The following is an 18,403-nucleotide window of genomic DNA, read 5'->3' on the forward strand; positions in this document are numbered from 1 at the left end:
CATATTGCATAGAAATAGCACCAAAATGGTGATTGTTTGAAAACATCATATGTTAATCTGTTATCAGACAACAAACCTGCCTTATCATATATGCTAGCGCATGCACACTGTATAGAGGAACTCTATCTAGAGAATTAAGTAATTTGAAGAATTATACAAATCAAATTATTATTGTAATTAAAGGAATTATATTTTACTGCTTGCCACTGATGTCATGCCTATGTCATAATCATTCTACCAATGGCAAATTTTCATGCAAATTAATTACACAGAGATTCTCAGAGAAAAGGTTCTAGCCAAAATGCTTAGAAAAATACAGTCACTTCCCTTTTGAAATCCTCACCAGTAAGACCTGGTTGAAAGTTACCAAGACCTATTTGTGAAATTTTTGTTTGATTTTCGGCTATTCTATTTGTTATTTGTAAATTTATTTTCATCAATTGATAATTCAAGAGTTCAAAGTTCAATTTCTCCCTGATTTAATTGGTGAAGGAGATATTAAATTAAAATTCCACATGTGCTGAGACCAAAGCCTGGACTCACTGCCGATCAAACAAATTCGATCCAAAGAAAAAACCTCAACCGCCAAGGAGTTTCACGTGAGTTTTAAGATTTAAAGGGGCTCCAATCTACGCTTTGAAAGAAATCACAGTGCAAAAAATATAAATTTTTTCTTCATTAAATTAATGATCACGCCGACAAGCGCTTATTAATTATTAAGATACTGGATTTTATTCAATATAGAATTTATAAGAATTTCTAGTTGGTTAACTGACCTCCGCTGCCAGAACCATGACCCCGAGTAATTTTAAAAAACATTTTATAATTTATTTTCATAATTTTTCATAAACTGTTAATTGTAAAATTCTATCGAATCATGCATGGTGTCATGCAAGTACAAGAATACTTCTAATCATTTTTGTTCATGTTAAATTATTATCAATCTGTAAATCAAGCTCTGAATCTGCCCTGTCAAATCATATATTTTCTATATTATATTTCAATTTTGTTAACTCGTCTTCTGAGTTCTATTATTTCTTAAGCCTGTCAATTATTGTGTCTGATACGTTCTATGTCATCAAGAACCGATCAAATATGATCATTGAAATAATTGAATTAAGCTGGATATTGGAACAGATCTAAGTGGATGTAGTGTGTAGGGTCAGATCGGGATTACTTATGTCCTTACCTCTCTGTCCTTACCTCTCTGTTTTTACCTGCTCATATATCAGCTTTTATTTGTTACCAACCTCGACTTTAGGAGCGAATTCGTCAACTGTATGGCAGATGCCGCTGAAGATCATATAATTTCCTACAATAGAGCTTAAAACCTGACAAGACTCTGTTCTCGAAGTACATTCCGAATGATATCTGGTCCAAGTACCCTATCTTAATCCTTTGGAACTTATTAGAGATGCAGTCCCATAAATTATCTACATCGGGATTTTTGCTCGACCTGTATGATCTTGTATATTATTTCATCACAGGTAATAGTTTTAAGACTTCAGTATTCAGTGTTTAGCAACCGCTACACTGCCTTCAAAAAATTTTATCATTATACAATCTCTCATAAGAAGAATCAAGGGTGAGCGAGTGTTTATGCCTCCCGCAATTCAGACAATTGTATCGAATTTTGTAGTGAATCGAACAGTCTGGTATTCAGTTAGCGTCCACGCACACAGTTAAAAAATTTATAACCTCAATACTGGTGACTCAGTACAAGATTCATTCTATGTGTATCAACCTATCCTTGGAGGCAAGAGTGATATATATAAATATATATATATATATATATATTTATTTATTTATTTATTTATATTGTTCATTTTTGTGTGTGGCGGAAAATAGCGTTCACACCATGGGCAAGAATGTTTTTCTGGCTCTCAATCTTTTCTAGTTGAAAACCGATTTCGAGCCAGAAAAATCTCATTTTCTGCTCTAGGTGCGAAATATACTATTTGGCCACACTGCACAGACTCTCGTCTGACATGAGAAACAGGTTTCTTCTCCGGTCCAGGCCAGAAAGTGTCCTCTTTCCAGCCACTTAGAAGTCCGTAGTTAAAAAGTTATCCACTAGATCAGGCAAGTGTCCACTTTCTTCATCAGCTGAAGTCACCATGATTCCAGTTCGAATCAAACAAATTCAGCATTCGCTTCTCAACCATTTTTTATTCAATTATTTATTGTTGATTAGCGTATTTCAAATTTTCAAAAATGCTTGAAGATGATGACGCCTGTGATATTCCAAGTGAAATTTTAAAAGAATCTGAAATCATGATTGCAAATCTTATGCCACCAAAATCAAGAGATAGGTACAATAACAAGTATTCTTTATTTATTTTGTCAGCAATACCTGTAGTGTGGCGAAAAATATTGTTTGCACCACAGGCAAAAATGTTTTTCTGGCTCTCAATCTTGAAAAGCGATTTTGAGCCAGAAAAATCTCATTTTCTACTCTAGGTGCGAAATATACTATTGTGACAATAAAACATTCTTTATTCTTGATTCACATAGAGTTTATGGATTGACATGACTCTCAGTTCACTGAATGAAATTTTATGAATGAACTACTTCTACTACTACTTCCACTACAACTGCCGTAAATAGATGAATGAATGAGTAAATACACTGGGCCCCCCTTCCTCCTTGGCGACATCCAACATATTATCCAGCAGCTGCAGCAGAGAATTGGCGGCCACCACGTGGCAATTCACCAGATCGGTGAGAAATCTCAGATTGTAATGAGCCGCATTCCACGCATCATTCTTCAGGGAGTCCTTCAAATTCTGCACCATATGTTCCACAAACTGCAAACAATAAATTTATTGTCTGAAACCATAGAGAGAAGAGATAATACAAGTGAGAATGGTAGTATCACATACTGTGCCCTTCTTACACTCTTACACTCTGTAACGTTTTGACATTTGGAGGGATAAATAAAAATTCCCATTTGAAGAAATTTATAGGTCTAAGTGGAATAATAGGCTAATATCGCCAAAGATGATAATATTTAAAGATTAGATAATATCAGGCCTCATAGCTAAATTCATACTGGCCAAATAGAAATGAAAATAATTTTGCTACCTATATAATATTATATTAAAATATTAAAAATTTGAGGTTAGGCATAAAATATCTATTGATTGGCAACCTAATGATCGACTGAGTCGCATAACATAGAATCTAGCCAAACACCTTGACAGAAGTTTATTGTAACAAAATAGTATGCAACTTGAGGAACCAAAAAATCCATGTGGCTAATTGTTGTAATATGAGAATCAATCTATAACCTTTAAAAAATTACACTGCATATAGAAAACGTATTAAAAAACCCAGACAAGAATAATTTCATGTATTAAGGAAGTAGGAGGTTCCTAGGTGCATGTACAGTAGCCTCTCTCTTATCCGGACTCATCGGGACTGAGGCCAGTCCGGATAACGTTTTTTCCGGTTAAACCGACGTTTCATAAAAGTCGTTAAATTGGTACGCATATTTTGTAGTTTATAAACCAATAATGACTTTTACGTAAAAATAATAAAACTAGACGCTTTATTATGATATCTGATACCTTTCCCACGAGAAAAGTTGTAACAGCAGTTTCCATTTCCTGCCAATCCAGTCCGGTTGAACCAATGTGCTGATAATTATTTTCCGGTTGGAGAGATGTCACCTCCGTGGAGTGTAGTCCGGTTAAACCGATGTCCGGTTAAAAGGTGTCCGGTTAAGAGAGAGGCAACTGTATACTATAATAATTTGCATGCACCAATCAAATGGTAGCAATTGATAGGCGGTAATAGTGAGCCGATTCAAATATATTTGTATATATTTCAATAAATGATAAGAGTTTATGAATTATTGTTGTACAGTTTATGTTTTGTATATGGCCCAAAGGCAGAAAAATTATCAAAGATGTAACATAAGAAATAATTTAATAGATTGGCACGAACTATTTGAGCCATGAATATCGGAGGAACAGATTATTTAAATTTTATGTGAATTTGGAAATCAGAAATGAAAATTGTGAATTAGAAAGGAGAACTTCCCCACTTGCCTGCCAACCACTACCATGAGATGTCACCAAAAATTGTAGAGCGCAATATCTTACTGTACCTTTCAATAACTTAAAGTTAAATCGAATTATTAATTTTCTCATAAGACTTTGTGATGCTATTGTAAAGCAAAAGTCATTTAAATACTTTTCAATCCCTTGAAAGAGACGACTTCAGACACCAATAATCCAGGATCACCAGGAGTTGGGATCGCCATCAGTAGCTCATGGAAAATCCAGCACGTGAGTGAATAATATTTGAAATAGTGATAGGGCGCCCTCAGTGCTTCAAAATGAAATAAGAAATCAAAGCTAGCTTGTCAAAAGGGTTTTAAAAATTAAGAAATTGGTAAAAATACTTGCGCAAGTTTAAAAATGGTATAAGAGATATTTTATTGAATAGTAACGAGTCAATTCATATATCAAAAGATACAGCAATCGAAAAGAATACTAAGTTCTAAGCTGATAATACAAATGTTCATATGATCATTAATTTTTATAATATAATTTGTGATAATATAATGTAGCTCTGATTCATTAGATAAATATTGATCTATCTATTTCCATCAGGTGCCGAATCTCACACCCTGAGATATGTTAGAAATTTATTAGAAACTATAGAAATTAATACATATTTTGATTATTGATCTGTCAATTTATCATGCTCTGATTTGAGAAGTTTATATATGAAATAGAATTATCCAAATCGACAAGCATCAGCAAGTTGATGTCAAAGCTACATGCAGATAAGTGCATATGATCATGAAGTGAAAGCACATGGTAGAGTTTCTTGCTATAAAACTCAAATAATAATATTAACCTGTGATATTTTATCGATTTCGTTTCTTGTTTTATTATATTTTTTTTTGTCGCTCAATATATTTTTGCTTCGATTTATTTTTGATATATTTGTTAATATATGTATCAAATTTTTTATGGTGTACTATTCATTATTCCTCAATACTATAGGATATAAGTTTTATATATATATATATATATATATTTTTTTATAAATTATTAGTATTATCGTGAAAGCTCATGTCTGGGCCTATGAAGATTTTAGTGAGATTATATCCTAGTAAAACCACGACCAGATTTTATAATTATTAAGCCAAGTGAGAGGCTTAGCGTACTCCACCAAAAGTAATGTGACATAACATGGTGCCCAACGTGGGGCCACGGATGACACAACATGTCGTACCCAATGTGGGACTGATGATGAGAACAGAGCTCATTAAATAATTATTGAAATTAAGTCAAGACCCATATTGATGATAAGAACTAAAGACAAGTCTAGGCATATTGAAATTTTTCGTGGAAAGATGATAGAATAATAATTGTATTGAGGAAGGTAGGCAAGTATTTTATTACTTTCTGTGAATCAATAGCTTTAAACAAGGAGAAATTATTTTATTAAGAAATTTTCATTTATTATTGTGGAAAATATATTTTATAGAGAGCTATTATATTTTATGGGCCTAAACTGCAAATCCAGTCATTAATATTTTGTATATAAGCCAATCAGGAATCGACATTCCAATATTGGAGCATTAGAGCATTATAAAAAACTTAAGTATAAATACCTTGTTCATGGTTATCCAAAAACTTTGGACATAACTGTTCCACTGTGAATCCTCATTTGTGTCCTTTCTAAGTATTCTTTGCATATTATTCATCACTTTTAATCAGCATTTGACACATTAGCATAATGAACCACACTCCTGCAAACTCCGAAGTTTCATATATGTACAGCGGCTGTACAGATCCCACTTTGTCGACTCCCAGCACATCAAACCCCACCATGGTAGATGCCAATACACCACGAGAAAGGGAACCAGGAAGTGTCGGGTCGATATTTTTCGATCCACAAGGTCTGCAACCTCTATCATCCACTTGAATCAACGCCGCTGACGCACCATTGAACCAGAGGATAGCAGAGATCAACTTCAAGGGGGGCGAGGAGCAGCCCGCAGATCCAGTATCCCCAGAGGCGGAGGCACATCTGACAAAACAGAGCATGTTTTCAGATACGGATCTAGATCCAGCAACCAAGGTAATAATGGAACATACCACCAGTATGTTCACTATCAAGTTGCAAAACTCCATGAGTAATATGATACAAGAGATTAAAAAAGAAACACCGCAATTAAAGAGACAAATAAACAGGGCTTGAAAGAGGCAACGGATGCCATACAATCATTAGGACGGAGGTTAGATACTATTGATAACAAGGTAGAAAGTCATAGGAAGGAACTGAAGGTAATGTTGAATTTGCAAAAAGAAAGTCAGGACAAAGTTATGGCAGGATTGTCAGAAAGGTTAGGTATAGTTACTTGTGAACTAAATGAAAGGATAGATAGTCTAGTAATACAATCCACAGCACCTATTCAAGAAATAACAACCAGCATTAAAGCTGATTGCCAACAGGAAATTAAAAAACAGATTACAGCCGCTAACCAAAATATCTCTACTACAGTGGATAAAAATACCAATAATATCACAGCTATTCAAAATAAACAAACCAGTATATACACACAAATGAACCAATCACAAGGTAATCTTAATCAGAACACAGAAACATGTAAAGCTTTAAAAGGAACTCTGCAAATACAAAAATAGACTTCAACTCAATTAAATCAAGAAGTAAATGCTAATAAAATTGCAAGTAATAATCAATGGCAGATGGCACATGAGAAAATAACAGTATTAGGAAATCATATCCAGCAGCAACCTCATGGAATTCAAACAGACGGCATAAATCCACATAGTATACTGCAGGGACTGAGTAAATTTGATAATACAGATTGCCATTTGCAACCTCAACCATTCATTGACCAAATAAAATTAGCACAAACTCTTGCACCCACCTCTTGGGGTATGTGGCAACTCTGTTTGACCAGCTTATTAAGTGGCGAACCCCTGATGTTTTTTCGGAGTAGATCCCATGAGTTTACATAATTGGATGAGTTTATCGCTGTCTTCCTGGAACAGTATTGGAGCAGAAGTAAACAGTTGGACGTGCTAGTGGATATCATATCATGCGATTTCAATCCTAATTTAGAAGTGCATGTACGAATTTCGTCACTGCCCTACAGTTCAAGAATTCTCAGCTGAACGAGCTGATTAACGAACCCACACTAGCGAGTATTATTTTCAAGACGCTACCTTATCAAGTTAGAATGGCGCTCGCCAACCAACCCATTACCGATTGCAAACAACTAATGAATCATCTATATGGCATACAATCTGTGATGGCAATATCAAATCACTGATCAGATCAAAGGTACACACAGAATCAACATAATTCAAAAAGTAATCAGTATACCAGCCAAACCTATGAACCAGTATCATATGATCGCTCTTGATCTGCTCCTCAATTTGAATGCCACTATGAGCACAAACAAAATAATAATTGGAATAGTAGAAATTTCCAAAATCGCACAACAAATCATTATTCACAGCAAAATAATCACAGGAATTATTGTGATGGCCGTGATCGATTAAAACACAAATAATGGTTACACTCAGAATAATTATAACAGAAATTACAAACTGCCACCTCATCAAATAAGTAAAAATTATACATTAGCACATGCAACAGGATTAAACCAACAAAAAACACAGAGACCAACACCAGATGAACCACCACCAAAAACCAGCCGCAAGCAACAACCCCATTCTAAGTATATTTTTCTCCCCCGAAGAATCACTACTGGCTACAACCCCACAACAAGAACCGATCCACTACAATAATGCCGAAATCCCATCACTACCAAATGCAAACAGTCGACAGGAAGAGCAACCAGCCACCGAGGAACACCAGGATCATGCAATCAAGGAGCTGGTGAATATGGAGCCTGCATGCAATCTACCCATCCGGAACACCACCCCCGCGCATCATTCGACCCCACCGAGGCAGACCAAGAACCCCAAGATGGAAGAACGAGGGGACGGCATTTGGGAGAAGAGGAGCATGCACTGCAAGGCCTGGAGGCGGAAGAAACGAAGGAGGAACCGCGCGCGCCAATGGAGGCCGCATGCACGTTTCAAACGCCCGAGGAGGACACCAGACCAATACCAGGATGGAGGACAGGAAGAGATCACCGACGGCATGCATCTGCGGCATTCGCTTTAAGAGAGCTAATCAGCGATGTGACCAGAAGAATGGACCTAATAAATGGAATGAAACTGGAGCTACTAGGAGGAATACTATGGATTCATGCATGGGCAACAAGGAAATGGATTACTTATGGGGACTAATGAAGAATGGAAAGTGTCTAATAAGGTCTAGAGAAATAAGGAATTATATTAAGAGAATGGAAGTACCTGGCTATTATATTATGATGAGAGGTTATACTATTAAAGAGATGATAAATGTTCTGATATGGTGTGTAATGTTTGTTATGGCTGTGATATTAATAAAAGACTGTGTTGTAGATATGATGGAAAATATTGTATTGTTGTTATTAAAAGAATCTACTATTGATGATTGGAAAGTTAATATTATAAAAATGTTTATTGTTGTGTGCCTAATGATTTATAATGAACCAAAATCGAGAATATTGAATGAAAATGAGAGGAAAAATGCATTAATACTACAGGATGATTGGGAAAAGAATGGATTAAAAGGAACTACCATAAATGAAACAAGGAATTGTTTGAAAGAGTACACAAGATACAAGGGCTTTAAATTTATGATGGATAAATTATCAATTAGGACAGCGTCATCCATCAATAACAAATGGATAGCAGATAACCTAACTGGCCTACAACATCAACAAGTAGAAAGCAAGAATATACGGGAAAGCCACGAAATTTTTACATGCAATATTATCGAATTTGAAGTAAATACGATAAGAAGTCAAAGGAAAACATCACTATCAAACCAATTACTGACCTATCGTGATAAATTTAATCTTGGCATAGACCGCATGGCAACAAATCCAACATTTTATCCCTCCCAGTTGTTAGAAGCCTGAAACAGTCAAAGAACAATTTTTTAAGTATGTATTTTAGTAATCTACATCATATAAAAAAGGACACAAGCGGGGATAGTAGAAAATAAATTAATTAAATTACCTTGAATGTGGAAAATGTGATGAATAGGTTAGTTTGTACTGTAGAACTGAAAAGCCAGAGAATTATGACATCAAAATCCAAAATTCAGTCAGCTGGCCAAAGCCACCTAAATCCAGTATGTAGCTTCATAGACATGTTGAAAAAAAGGATTGTACCCAAAAAGATATTTATATATTGTTATTTAATGTATTTATCAGTGTTAATATATTTATTTATATGTTTTACATTTTATTACCATTGTTTTATGCCATGTTGTTACTGAAAAAACCTCAATTGAACTAGTTACCATCAAAGCCAAAACCAATGTAGCAAAAGAGAAAAATTGTACCTGATATATAGAAAATTATTGATATTAAGACCTAGGAATTGTAATGAAGTATAAGCCCCAGAGAATTCGTACATTGAAATCATTGTTTGAAAGAAATTTATTATATGAGAATCAAGTGTATTATATGAAAATAGGTTGGTGACCTTGCGAGCAGCAAATTTGAAAAGTACTGTATTATGATTGTTGTAAGGAGAGACTGTGTCCAAGATGTTATATTTGTGATAATTTTGTGTTGATAAGGAGAATTTGTTATTGTATTTGATGGAGATCTAAGGGGGGCGTGAGCAGATAAGGTCTGCGAATTATTGTAATTTTTGAGAGTGTTTTTGGTGGATAAATTATGGATTATGTCGATGTGTTGAAGGATGAATTTGTATTAAAAACATTGTTGATTCTAAAAATATTTTGAATTCAAATCCAGGGGCGTGTGTAACATTTTGACATTTGAAGGGATAAATAAAAATTCCCATTTGAAGAAATTAATAGGTCTAAGTGGAATAATAGGCTAATATCGCCAAAGATGATAATATTTAAAATTTAGATAATATCAGGCATCATGGCTAAATTCATAATGGCCAAATAGAAATGAAAATAATTTTGCTACCTATATAATATTATATTAAAATATTAAAAATTTGATGTTAGGCGTAAAATATCTATTGATCCGCGACCTAATGATCGACTGAGTTGCATAACGTAGAATCCAGCCAAACACCTTGGCAGAAGTTTATTGTAACAAAATAGTATGCAACTTGAGGAACCAAAAAATCCACGTGGCCAATTGTTGTAATATGAGAATCAATCTATAACCTTTAAAAAATTACACTGCATGTAAAAAATGTATTAAAAAACCCAGACAAGAATAATTTAATGTATTAAGGAAGTAGGAGGTTCCTAGGTGCATGTATACTATAATAATTTGCATGCACCAATCAAATGGTAGCAATTGATAGGCGGTAATAGTGAGCCGATTCAAATATATTTGTATATATTTCAATAAATGATGAGAGTTTATGAATTATTGTTGTACAGTTTATGTTTTGTATATGGCCCAAAGGCAGACAAATTATCAAAGATGTAACATAAGTAATAATTTAATAGATTGGCACGAACTATTTGAGCCATGAATGGCGGAGGAACAGATTATTTAAATTTTATGTAAATTTGGAAATCAGAAATGAAAATTGTGAATTAGAAAGGAGAACTTCCCCACTTGCCTGCCAACCACTACCATGAGATGTCACCAAAAATTGTAGAGCGCAATATCTTACTGTACCTTTTGATAACTTAAAGTTAAATCGAATTATTAATTTTCTCATAAGACTTTGTGATGCTATTGTAAAGCAAAAGTCATTTAAATACTTTTTAATCCCTTGAAAGAGACGACTTCAGCCACCAATAATCCAGGACCACCAGGAGTTTGGATCGCCATCAGCAGCTCATAGAAAATCCAGCATGTGAGTGAATAATATTTGAAATAGTGATAGGGCGCCCTCAATGCTCCGAAATGAAATAAGAAATGGAAGCTAGCTTGTCGAAAGGGTTTTAAAAATTAAGAAATTGGTAAAAATACTTGCGCAAGTTTAAAAATGGTATAAGAGATATTTTATTGAATAGTAACGAGTCAATTCATATATCAAAAGATACAGCAATCAAAAAGAATACTAAGTTAATAATAAGCTGGAATACAAGAATACTAAGAATACTAAGCTGATAATACAAATGTTCATATGATCATTAATTTTTATAATATAATTTGCGATAATATAATGTAGCTCTGATTCATTAGATAAATATTGATCTATCTATTTCCGTCAGGTGCTGAATCTCGCACCCTGAGATATATAAGAAATTTATTAGAAACTATAGAAATTAATATATATTTTGATTATTGATTTGTCAATTTATCATGCTCTGATTTGAGAAGTTTATATATGAAATAGAATTATCCAAATTGACAAGCATCAGCAAGTTGATGTCAAAGCTACATGCGGATAAGTGCATATGATCATGAAGTGAAAGCGCATGGTAGAGTTTCGTGCTATAAAACTCAAAAAATAGTATTAACCTATGATATTTTATTGACTTCGTTTCTTGTTTTATTATATATTTTTTTTGTCGCTCAATATATTTTTGCTTTGATTTATTTTTGAGATATTTGTTAATATATGTATCAAATTTTTTATGGTGTACTATTCATTTATTCCTCAATACTATATGATATAAGTTTTATATATATATATATATATTATAAATTATCAGTATTATTGTGAAAGCTCATGTCTGGGCCTATGAAGATTTTAGTGAGATTATATCCTAGTAAAACCACGACCAGATTTTATAATTATTAAAATAACTCTCATGCTCTACCGATTGATGCCAAGCAAGAGGCTTAGCGTACTCCACCAAAAGTAACGTGACAACTCCCAACAACACACTAACTAGTAGTTCTGTGAACAGTAGACCTCACGCAGTATTCTCATCCACAAGTACCAGATGTCAACGGTTTTAAATGTTAACAAACTCAGTTCACATTTGAATTTGCATTCCATATGATACAGCCTAATTCATCCAGTTCCGTGATGATCTTTCTATGTGATGAAATTTTTTTTTAGAATCAAAAATATTATAATTTTCCCAGCATTATTTAGTTCATTATTTGTTTATTTTTTTTCACCTATTAAATTAGTTTTTTCGGATGTGAGAGTAATGATACTGATGGGCATGCATAATAATACCATGACTGCAAAACAAAATATTGAAACCAAAGACCTTAAAGCTGTGATTAGACCAAATTTATTTAAAAAAATGTTAATAACTCAATCCTTTTAGATTATATCAGATTGAACATAACTCATCATTCACATGATGAACATATGTGTTTGTTAACTTCCGTTCAATCTAATAGAATCTACGAGGATTAAGTTATAACCATTTTGTTAATAACTTTGGTGTAAACCCAGCTTGAAGATGCATACCTCTTTAATGTCTTCGATTGAAACTATAGACCTTATACAAATACAGTAATAGACTGGCTTCTCCACACATCTGTGTAATCACTTGTCAGCTGATTTATGATGAATAATATTCTATAGTCTGATTTTTACTCTAATACTATGCGATGATTTGAATATTTTTATTGAGAGCGTGAGCGCTAGATCACTGCCATCTGAACTATTACAGTTTTTTTTTCATGTGTTTGTACATGTTTTGATTTTTTGACGCCATTGATCCCGCAATTGTGGGTAATGGATGAAGCTGAAGGTATTAAGGTATTAAGGTATTAGGGTATTAAGGTATTAAGGTATTAGGGTATTAAGGTATTAAGGTATTAGGGTATTAAGGTATTAAGGTGAGTTAATGGTTGATATGATGAAACCTTCTCATAGGAAATTCAATTCTCATCAGTATTGTTCTTAAGCAAAATTTGGCTAGAAATAACCTTTCATAAGTTATTTATTAAGGTAGAATTGTTGAGAAATACATTGTTGGATCAAATTCAATTATTTTTGAAGCTACATTACTCCTTATTCATGAGATTTCTGACCGATTAAAATTCATTATATTATAGTAAATTTTGATTTTCTGAGAAAATGGTTGAAATAAAAATTCAGCTACTGTTAGATTTCGTCTGCCGTCCATTCTTCACTTATCAACTTCTTCTTAGGAGTCATGATGACAGTGTTTTAATCTTGGCACACTTCCCCTGCCAACTTTATTTTGATCACCTGACTTATTGTTCGTTCTTGTTTTTCGTCATTCTTTCTTTATTATTTCTTCAGAATACATTGCATATTTTTTAAAGGTTTTCGGCGATTGTCCTAATTAGGTTGTATTCAGGTCTAAACTTTTAAAGCTTGTTTTTTTGGTTTTGTACTGTACAAAACTGCTTTTACCCCCTGCTTCGTCTCTCATAAACTTGGTTTTTCCATTCGTCTTTGCTCCAACTTGCTTTGTCCAGGGATTATTGTAGCTCTGCATTCTCCAAGTTTTTAAACTGTCTTTTGCACTCAATTTCAATCTTCAGATCACTTTTCAAATGTTATGAAGTGTCTACAATCAAGTCAACAATCAATCTTGAGTTTCAAACTTTGAAGTCTTGAATTTTCATAACTTTCAATTCAGTGCATTGCAACTACGTGTTTCATGTCTACTCAAGTGTTTTTTTCATGTTACTTTAAACTCAGGTTTCTATGAATTTCAATCAAATTGCATCTCTCAAACATTCGTTCTGCAATTCTAACTCACTTTTTACAAAATTTGAGTTGTGCTCCAAGTTCTTCACATAAGATAGTCTCACTGTTGTATCACGTTGCACTGTGGCTTTACTGCGTTGTAGCTGTTTACCACTAAACAGTTACATTTTTGCCATTTTTCTTCCCTTGGAACGACTTCATCATTTTAGATCCTCACTCAACTCCATGTTTCTCTTGATTTGTGAGAACATTTGCTCCTCCGGTAGTTCTGCCTCTGTTGCAGTTTCTCATCGACATGTCCTGGCCTGGGCATGTCCTATCACTTGGCACTTTGAAGCTGCTAACTCTACATTGAGCTAAGTACTTCGTATTAATTTTACCTTTTCTTTTACATACATGTATTATCTACTGTTTTTGATTTTCAAAATAGTTAACCTACAGATTTTATTGACCATTTATTCATAGGCCAATTACATTGCGTCATTTTGAAATTTAGCAACTTTTTTCTCATTGCCATTCACTGGTTCAAACCTGAATTATCATATATTTTGTACACCATTTTTTGTGAATCTTTCCAATTATCTTTCATTCTAGTCAAAGCTATTACGATTTCGACTTTTGATTACAATAATTATCAGTTTCAATTATTTTGGTTCTTAGTTCCATTCTCTTGTTTGAATTTGTAAGAATTGTTATCATGAATGTTAACGTTTGGCAATTCCAAGCCTTTTTCACAAACTCTAGTTAATCAATTCAATTATAACAGCCTCAATCAATTTGTTCTTAAGTCTATTCTCCAATCTGGACTCACAATAATCTTTGTAACATTACATATTATCTTTAGTATCTCAGTATTCAAATATTAAATCTTATTCAATTTTGAAGATTAATTCAAGTTTAACAATCAGATTTGATTCAATTATATTTTCATCAACTGCACTATAAGTCATAACAGCATTATAAGTCACTTTCAAGATTGTATTATCAGTATTGTATTTCTTGTTAAAATTGCATTCCAGTAACATCACTTATATCAATTTTTATTAGAAGGTTTTCAGACTCAATCTTTTAATATTTTCTAATACTATAGTTTGTTCTCATCTATTTTATTTGAAATTTTGCTTACTTTTAACAACAACTCAGAAGTATTTAGAAATTTTAGCATCACATTGATTGGTGATTGCTCACATTTGAAAAACATCACATTTTAAAGTGTAGATATAAATTTTTTTGAATTTCATCAATTGAATTATTATTATTGTCATTCATTCTTGACTCAGTATATGTTTACTTGCACTTCTAGAACTTTTGTATGTTCAAGTTTCATCTTGCACCAATCTTTGGTTTATCAAAATATAATCTTGTATGATTATAAACCTATTGTTCTCATGTGGCATTGACCTTTCCCTAGTATTCAATTGGTATATTAATTAATTTTCCCTAAGCTATGAATCTAGCTACCAGTAACTTCAATGATTGTTTTGCATTCAATTTCCGATCAATTTTGAATGTACAACAATAATTTGAAACTTTATGTATGATTGGGTTAGATTCAGAAATAACACTCTCAGTTGTTTCATTGATTTATTACCTAAGTCCACTGCTCTTTTCATCCAGATCATACAGCTACAATGAACGGTTGACAAGTTAAGGAGGAAATATACTGTCGATAGATTCATAGTTCCTTTGAAACTCCATAGCTCATTATTTGTATATTAAATGCCTGCTTTATTCATGATGAATAAAGGGGATCTCTACTCATCACTTCATCATCTCGGGGATTGTACTAAATCCATTTCCTGCTTTATTCAAGTTGGATAAAGGGGATCTCTACTCATAAAATTCATCATCTTATGAAGTCTACTTCCAATCCTGTCCTTACGCTGTGTAAGGAAGGGTCCTTCTGCTTACCTCATTCATGGGAATATTCCACTCTTTGAGGTCTTCTGTCCAAGTCGCATGCCGAACGTCTGCCATAGCCAACTTCACTTCTGAGAAGCATTGAGCTGTATCACAAAGTAGGAGGAATCAGAGAGAACATTCTTACCAGCCATTGTTTTGCCTAATGTGTAGTATCACTTATACTGGTAGAAAGCACTTGTATACGCAAATGACGATTTCTGTCTGAGCTGGATTAGTGCTGTTGTAGGGTGACATAGTGGGGAGTCATTGGCATCCTACACTTCCATCTCCAACAAACCAGTTCACACCACTCTCTCCCCCCCAGCAAAACAACTGCTGACAGCATTCGTGGCTGGAGGCATGCATGTCATTGTTTTGCTAATAATACATAGACTAGACATTCATTTTCCTTATTCTAATCACTTGCTAATCTCAACTCTCCAGATTGCATGAGTGCTGCGCTGCGTCTCCAGTGACAAAGAGGATTAATTTTTATTTGTAATCAACAAAAACTAGAAAACAATTAGTGAATCAGTGGCCAGATAATTTACTGTCCATTATAAAAATGTAATATAATCCAAACTTCATTACATTATGTACTTCAATTCAATAATTGAAAAAATTTTAATCAATCTAATTTAATCCAGAATTATTGCGATTTTGAACTTAAAAATTGAGAAAGAGCATGGAATAATTTTAAACATGACATGTTCTTGAGGTGCTGTGTAATGCAGCATTATATTTCTCTATTATTGTTCTAAAATGATTTTAATAAAATGCTGTCAAAACTGCTCATTAACAATAATATTGTTTCAGTTGCTTTTTGTTTTCATTGAATAGCCAATGGTTGTCAACCTTTTTCATGGACTTTACCCATAGTGGAAAGTTCTAATTTTGCATAATGAACTTCTCTGTGAAAGATGTCAGAGTTGCAAATTGAATAGCTCACGACACCTGGCGGATTTTCCGTGAACTACTTGCAGCATGACTAAAGACAGTCTTTTGCAACCGCCAAATTCAAAAATACCAATATTAGACAAATTTAATAATACCTCAGTTGTTTGTGAACCGATTTGGTTTAACTAAAATTCAAATTGTGTAGAATTTTGAGCTCTATATGTTTAGTCCTGGAAAATTGACGATTTTCTATTAAACTTGGGTTGAATGATGTAAATTCACTGATTGTAACCGTACACTAAAAACAAACTTTTCGCTATGATAACACTGTTGTCTTTCAACTGATTTTACTCAATTACAGCTTGTCACGTGGTATTTTAGTACCATCAAATATTTTGAAATGAACCAGTGAATTTTAATAGAATTATAAAATGGAAAAGAAGTTAGACCTAGTCAAAGGATCAATCAACTTAAATCGAATATTGTCAGCGATAAAGAGTAATAGTATTATCAAAAATGATAAGAAAACATGTATAATTGCGATTCAACAACTATGAGAATCCATTGGTAAAATTAAAAATTATAAAGCGGCTTACTTATTATTGGCGGATTATAAAAAATAAAAGTTTTCATGTATGTTGAGGTTAGAATTATTTGTTTACATTTTTGAAAAGAATCAGTCGATCTTGAATAAATCGATAATTATTTGAATCAATGCTGAGCAAATCAGCTGATCATTCGATCAACCAGTATAATAGGTTGAATTATAAAAATTTACTCACAAAAGATGTGTTATTATATATACTAAGGAAGGTCGATTTATAGAAATACGGACAACTATTATTATTGTATAAATATTCATTATAATCTAAAGAGCACGAGAATCCAGAGTATACAAAACTCATATAAAAAACTAAATGTATAGGCTATTGTTTATTAACATCGTATATCAAGATTTATTTATGAAGTTAATTTAAGATAAACACTCCATATATTTATATAAAAACTTTTTATTTAAATTTTTTTCTATTATAAAGTTGAAGAAGCCCTGATTCTGAGGCGACCAATTGTATTGAGTTTATTAAATTGAAGACCAATCAGAAAGAAGCTTACAAAATTGTTCTAGGAAGAGATAAATTTTTCTGAAAACCTCTTTCTTCTGGCTTAAGATCTTGACCTGAGAGGATGCACATGGAGTTTAGGGTTCTTTCTTCCTTTAAATTGTAAAAATTATCAAGCCAACCTTTTTTAAATGTGAAATATTTGTATTAAATGTTAAATTATCTGTGAACTCAGTGTTGTTACAGAGTTCGTAATTTACAATCAATTCCCATAAATATATCTTTAATTCGGAAAGAAATCTATAAGAAATCTGGACCACGTGTTAGCCCAGCAGAGACAAAAGGGACCTGCCTAATTCATTATTGGAAATAATTAATTCAATCCACGAGACCGTCGAGAACTTCATTTATGTGAGTGATAAATCAAACGAGCTCGTTTCAAGGCCTTTCTAAATATAGTGGGGAAATTAATTGAAAGCGCTATTCAAATTGACTTAAATACAATAAAAAGTCACAATGTGTTGAGTACTCTCGCATGGTTTGTAAGAACATTTTATAAATTTATTTGATATAGGTAGGAAGCTTACTTCCATGCATGGCCCGAACTCATATAAAACCCTGAGATCTCATGTTGAATATCATTTTATTAATTATTATTTTTGCTAATTGAACAAAGTATATCATGTCAATCTATAGACCAAACAGGTTTTTATTTGTAGAATTCTGAGTTAACTGGAAGTCTAAGCATCAGTATTATGTATAATATATTTATAAATTTTTAAAGCTCGCTATTGTGAATACCAGCAAATCTTGTGATAATTATTCAGATTTTAGAAAAGAATTTATATAAAGAAAATTATAGATATAAGAAAATTTATATATATTAAAAAA

General features: G+C 33.0%; 1 protein-coding gene across 2 annotated transcripts; it reads right to left on the reverse strand.

The window, feature by feature from the left end:
* Positions 1-2,456: 2,456 nt before the first annotated feature.
* On the reverse strand, positions 2,457-15,723 carry LOC120356170 (nuclear cap-binding protein subunit 1-like). Of its 2 annotated transcripts, none has more exons than XM_039445040.1 (2): positions 15,564-15,723; positions 2,457-2,807 (listed from the first exon to the last, which is right to left on the reverse strand). In XM_039445040.1, exons 1-2 carry the CDS (start codon positions 15,627-15,629, stop codon positions 2,589-2,591), a joined length of 285 nt encoding a protein of 94 aa, XP_039300974.1. In that variant the 5' UTR covers positions 15,630-15,723; the 3' UTR covers positions 2,457-2,588. The 2 variants fall into 2 exon arrangements, with proteins under 2 accessions (XP_039300974.1, XP_039300973.1); XM_039445039.1 differs by lacking the exon at positions 15,564-15,723 and adding an exon at positions 5,633-6,145.
* Between the last annotated feature and the right edge of the window lie 2,680 nt (positions 15,724-18,403).

This window comes from Nilaparvata lugens, unplaced genomic scaffold (assembly GCF_014356525.2).
Source record: "Nilaparvata lugens isolate BPH unplaced genomic scaffold, ASM1435652v1 scaffold6044, whole genome shotgun sequence".
NCBI classification, from domain to species: domain Eukaryota; kingdom Metazoa; phylum Arthropoda; class Insecta; order Hemiptera; family Delphacidae; genus Nilaparvata; species Nilaparvata lugens.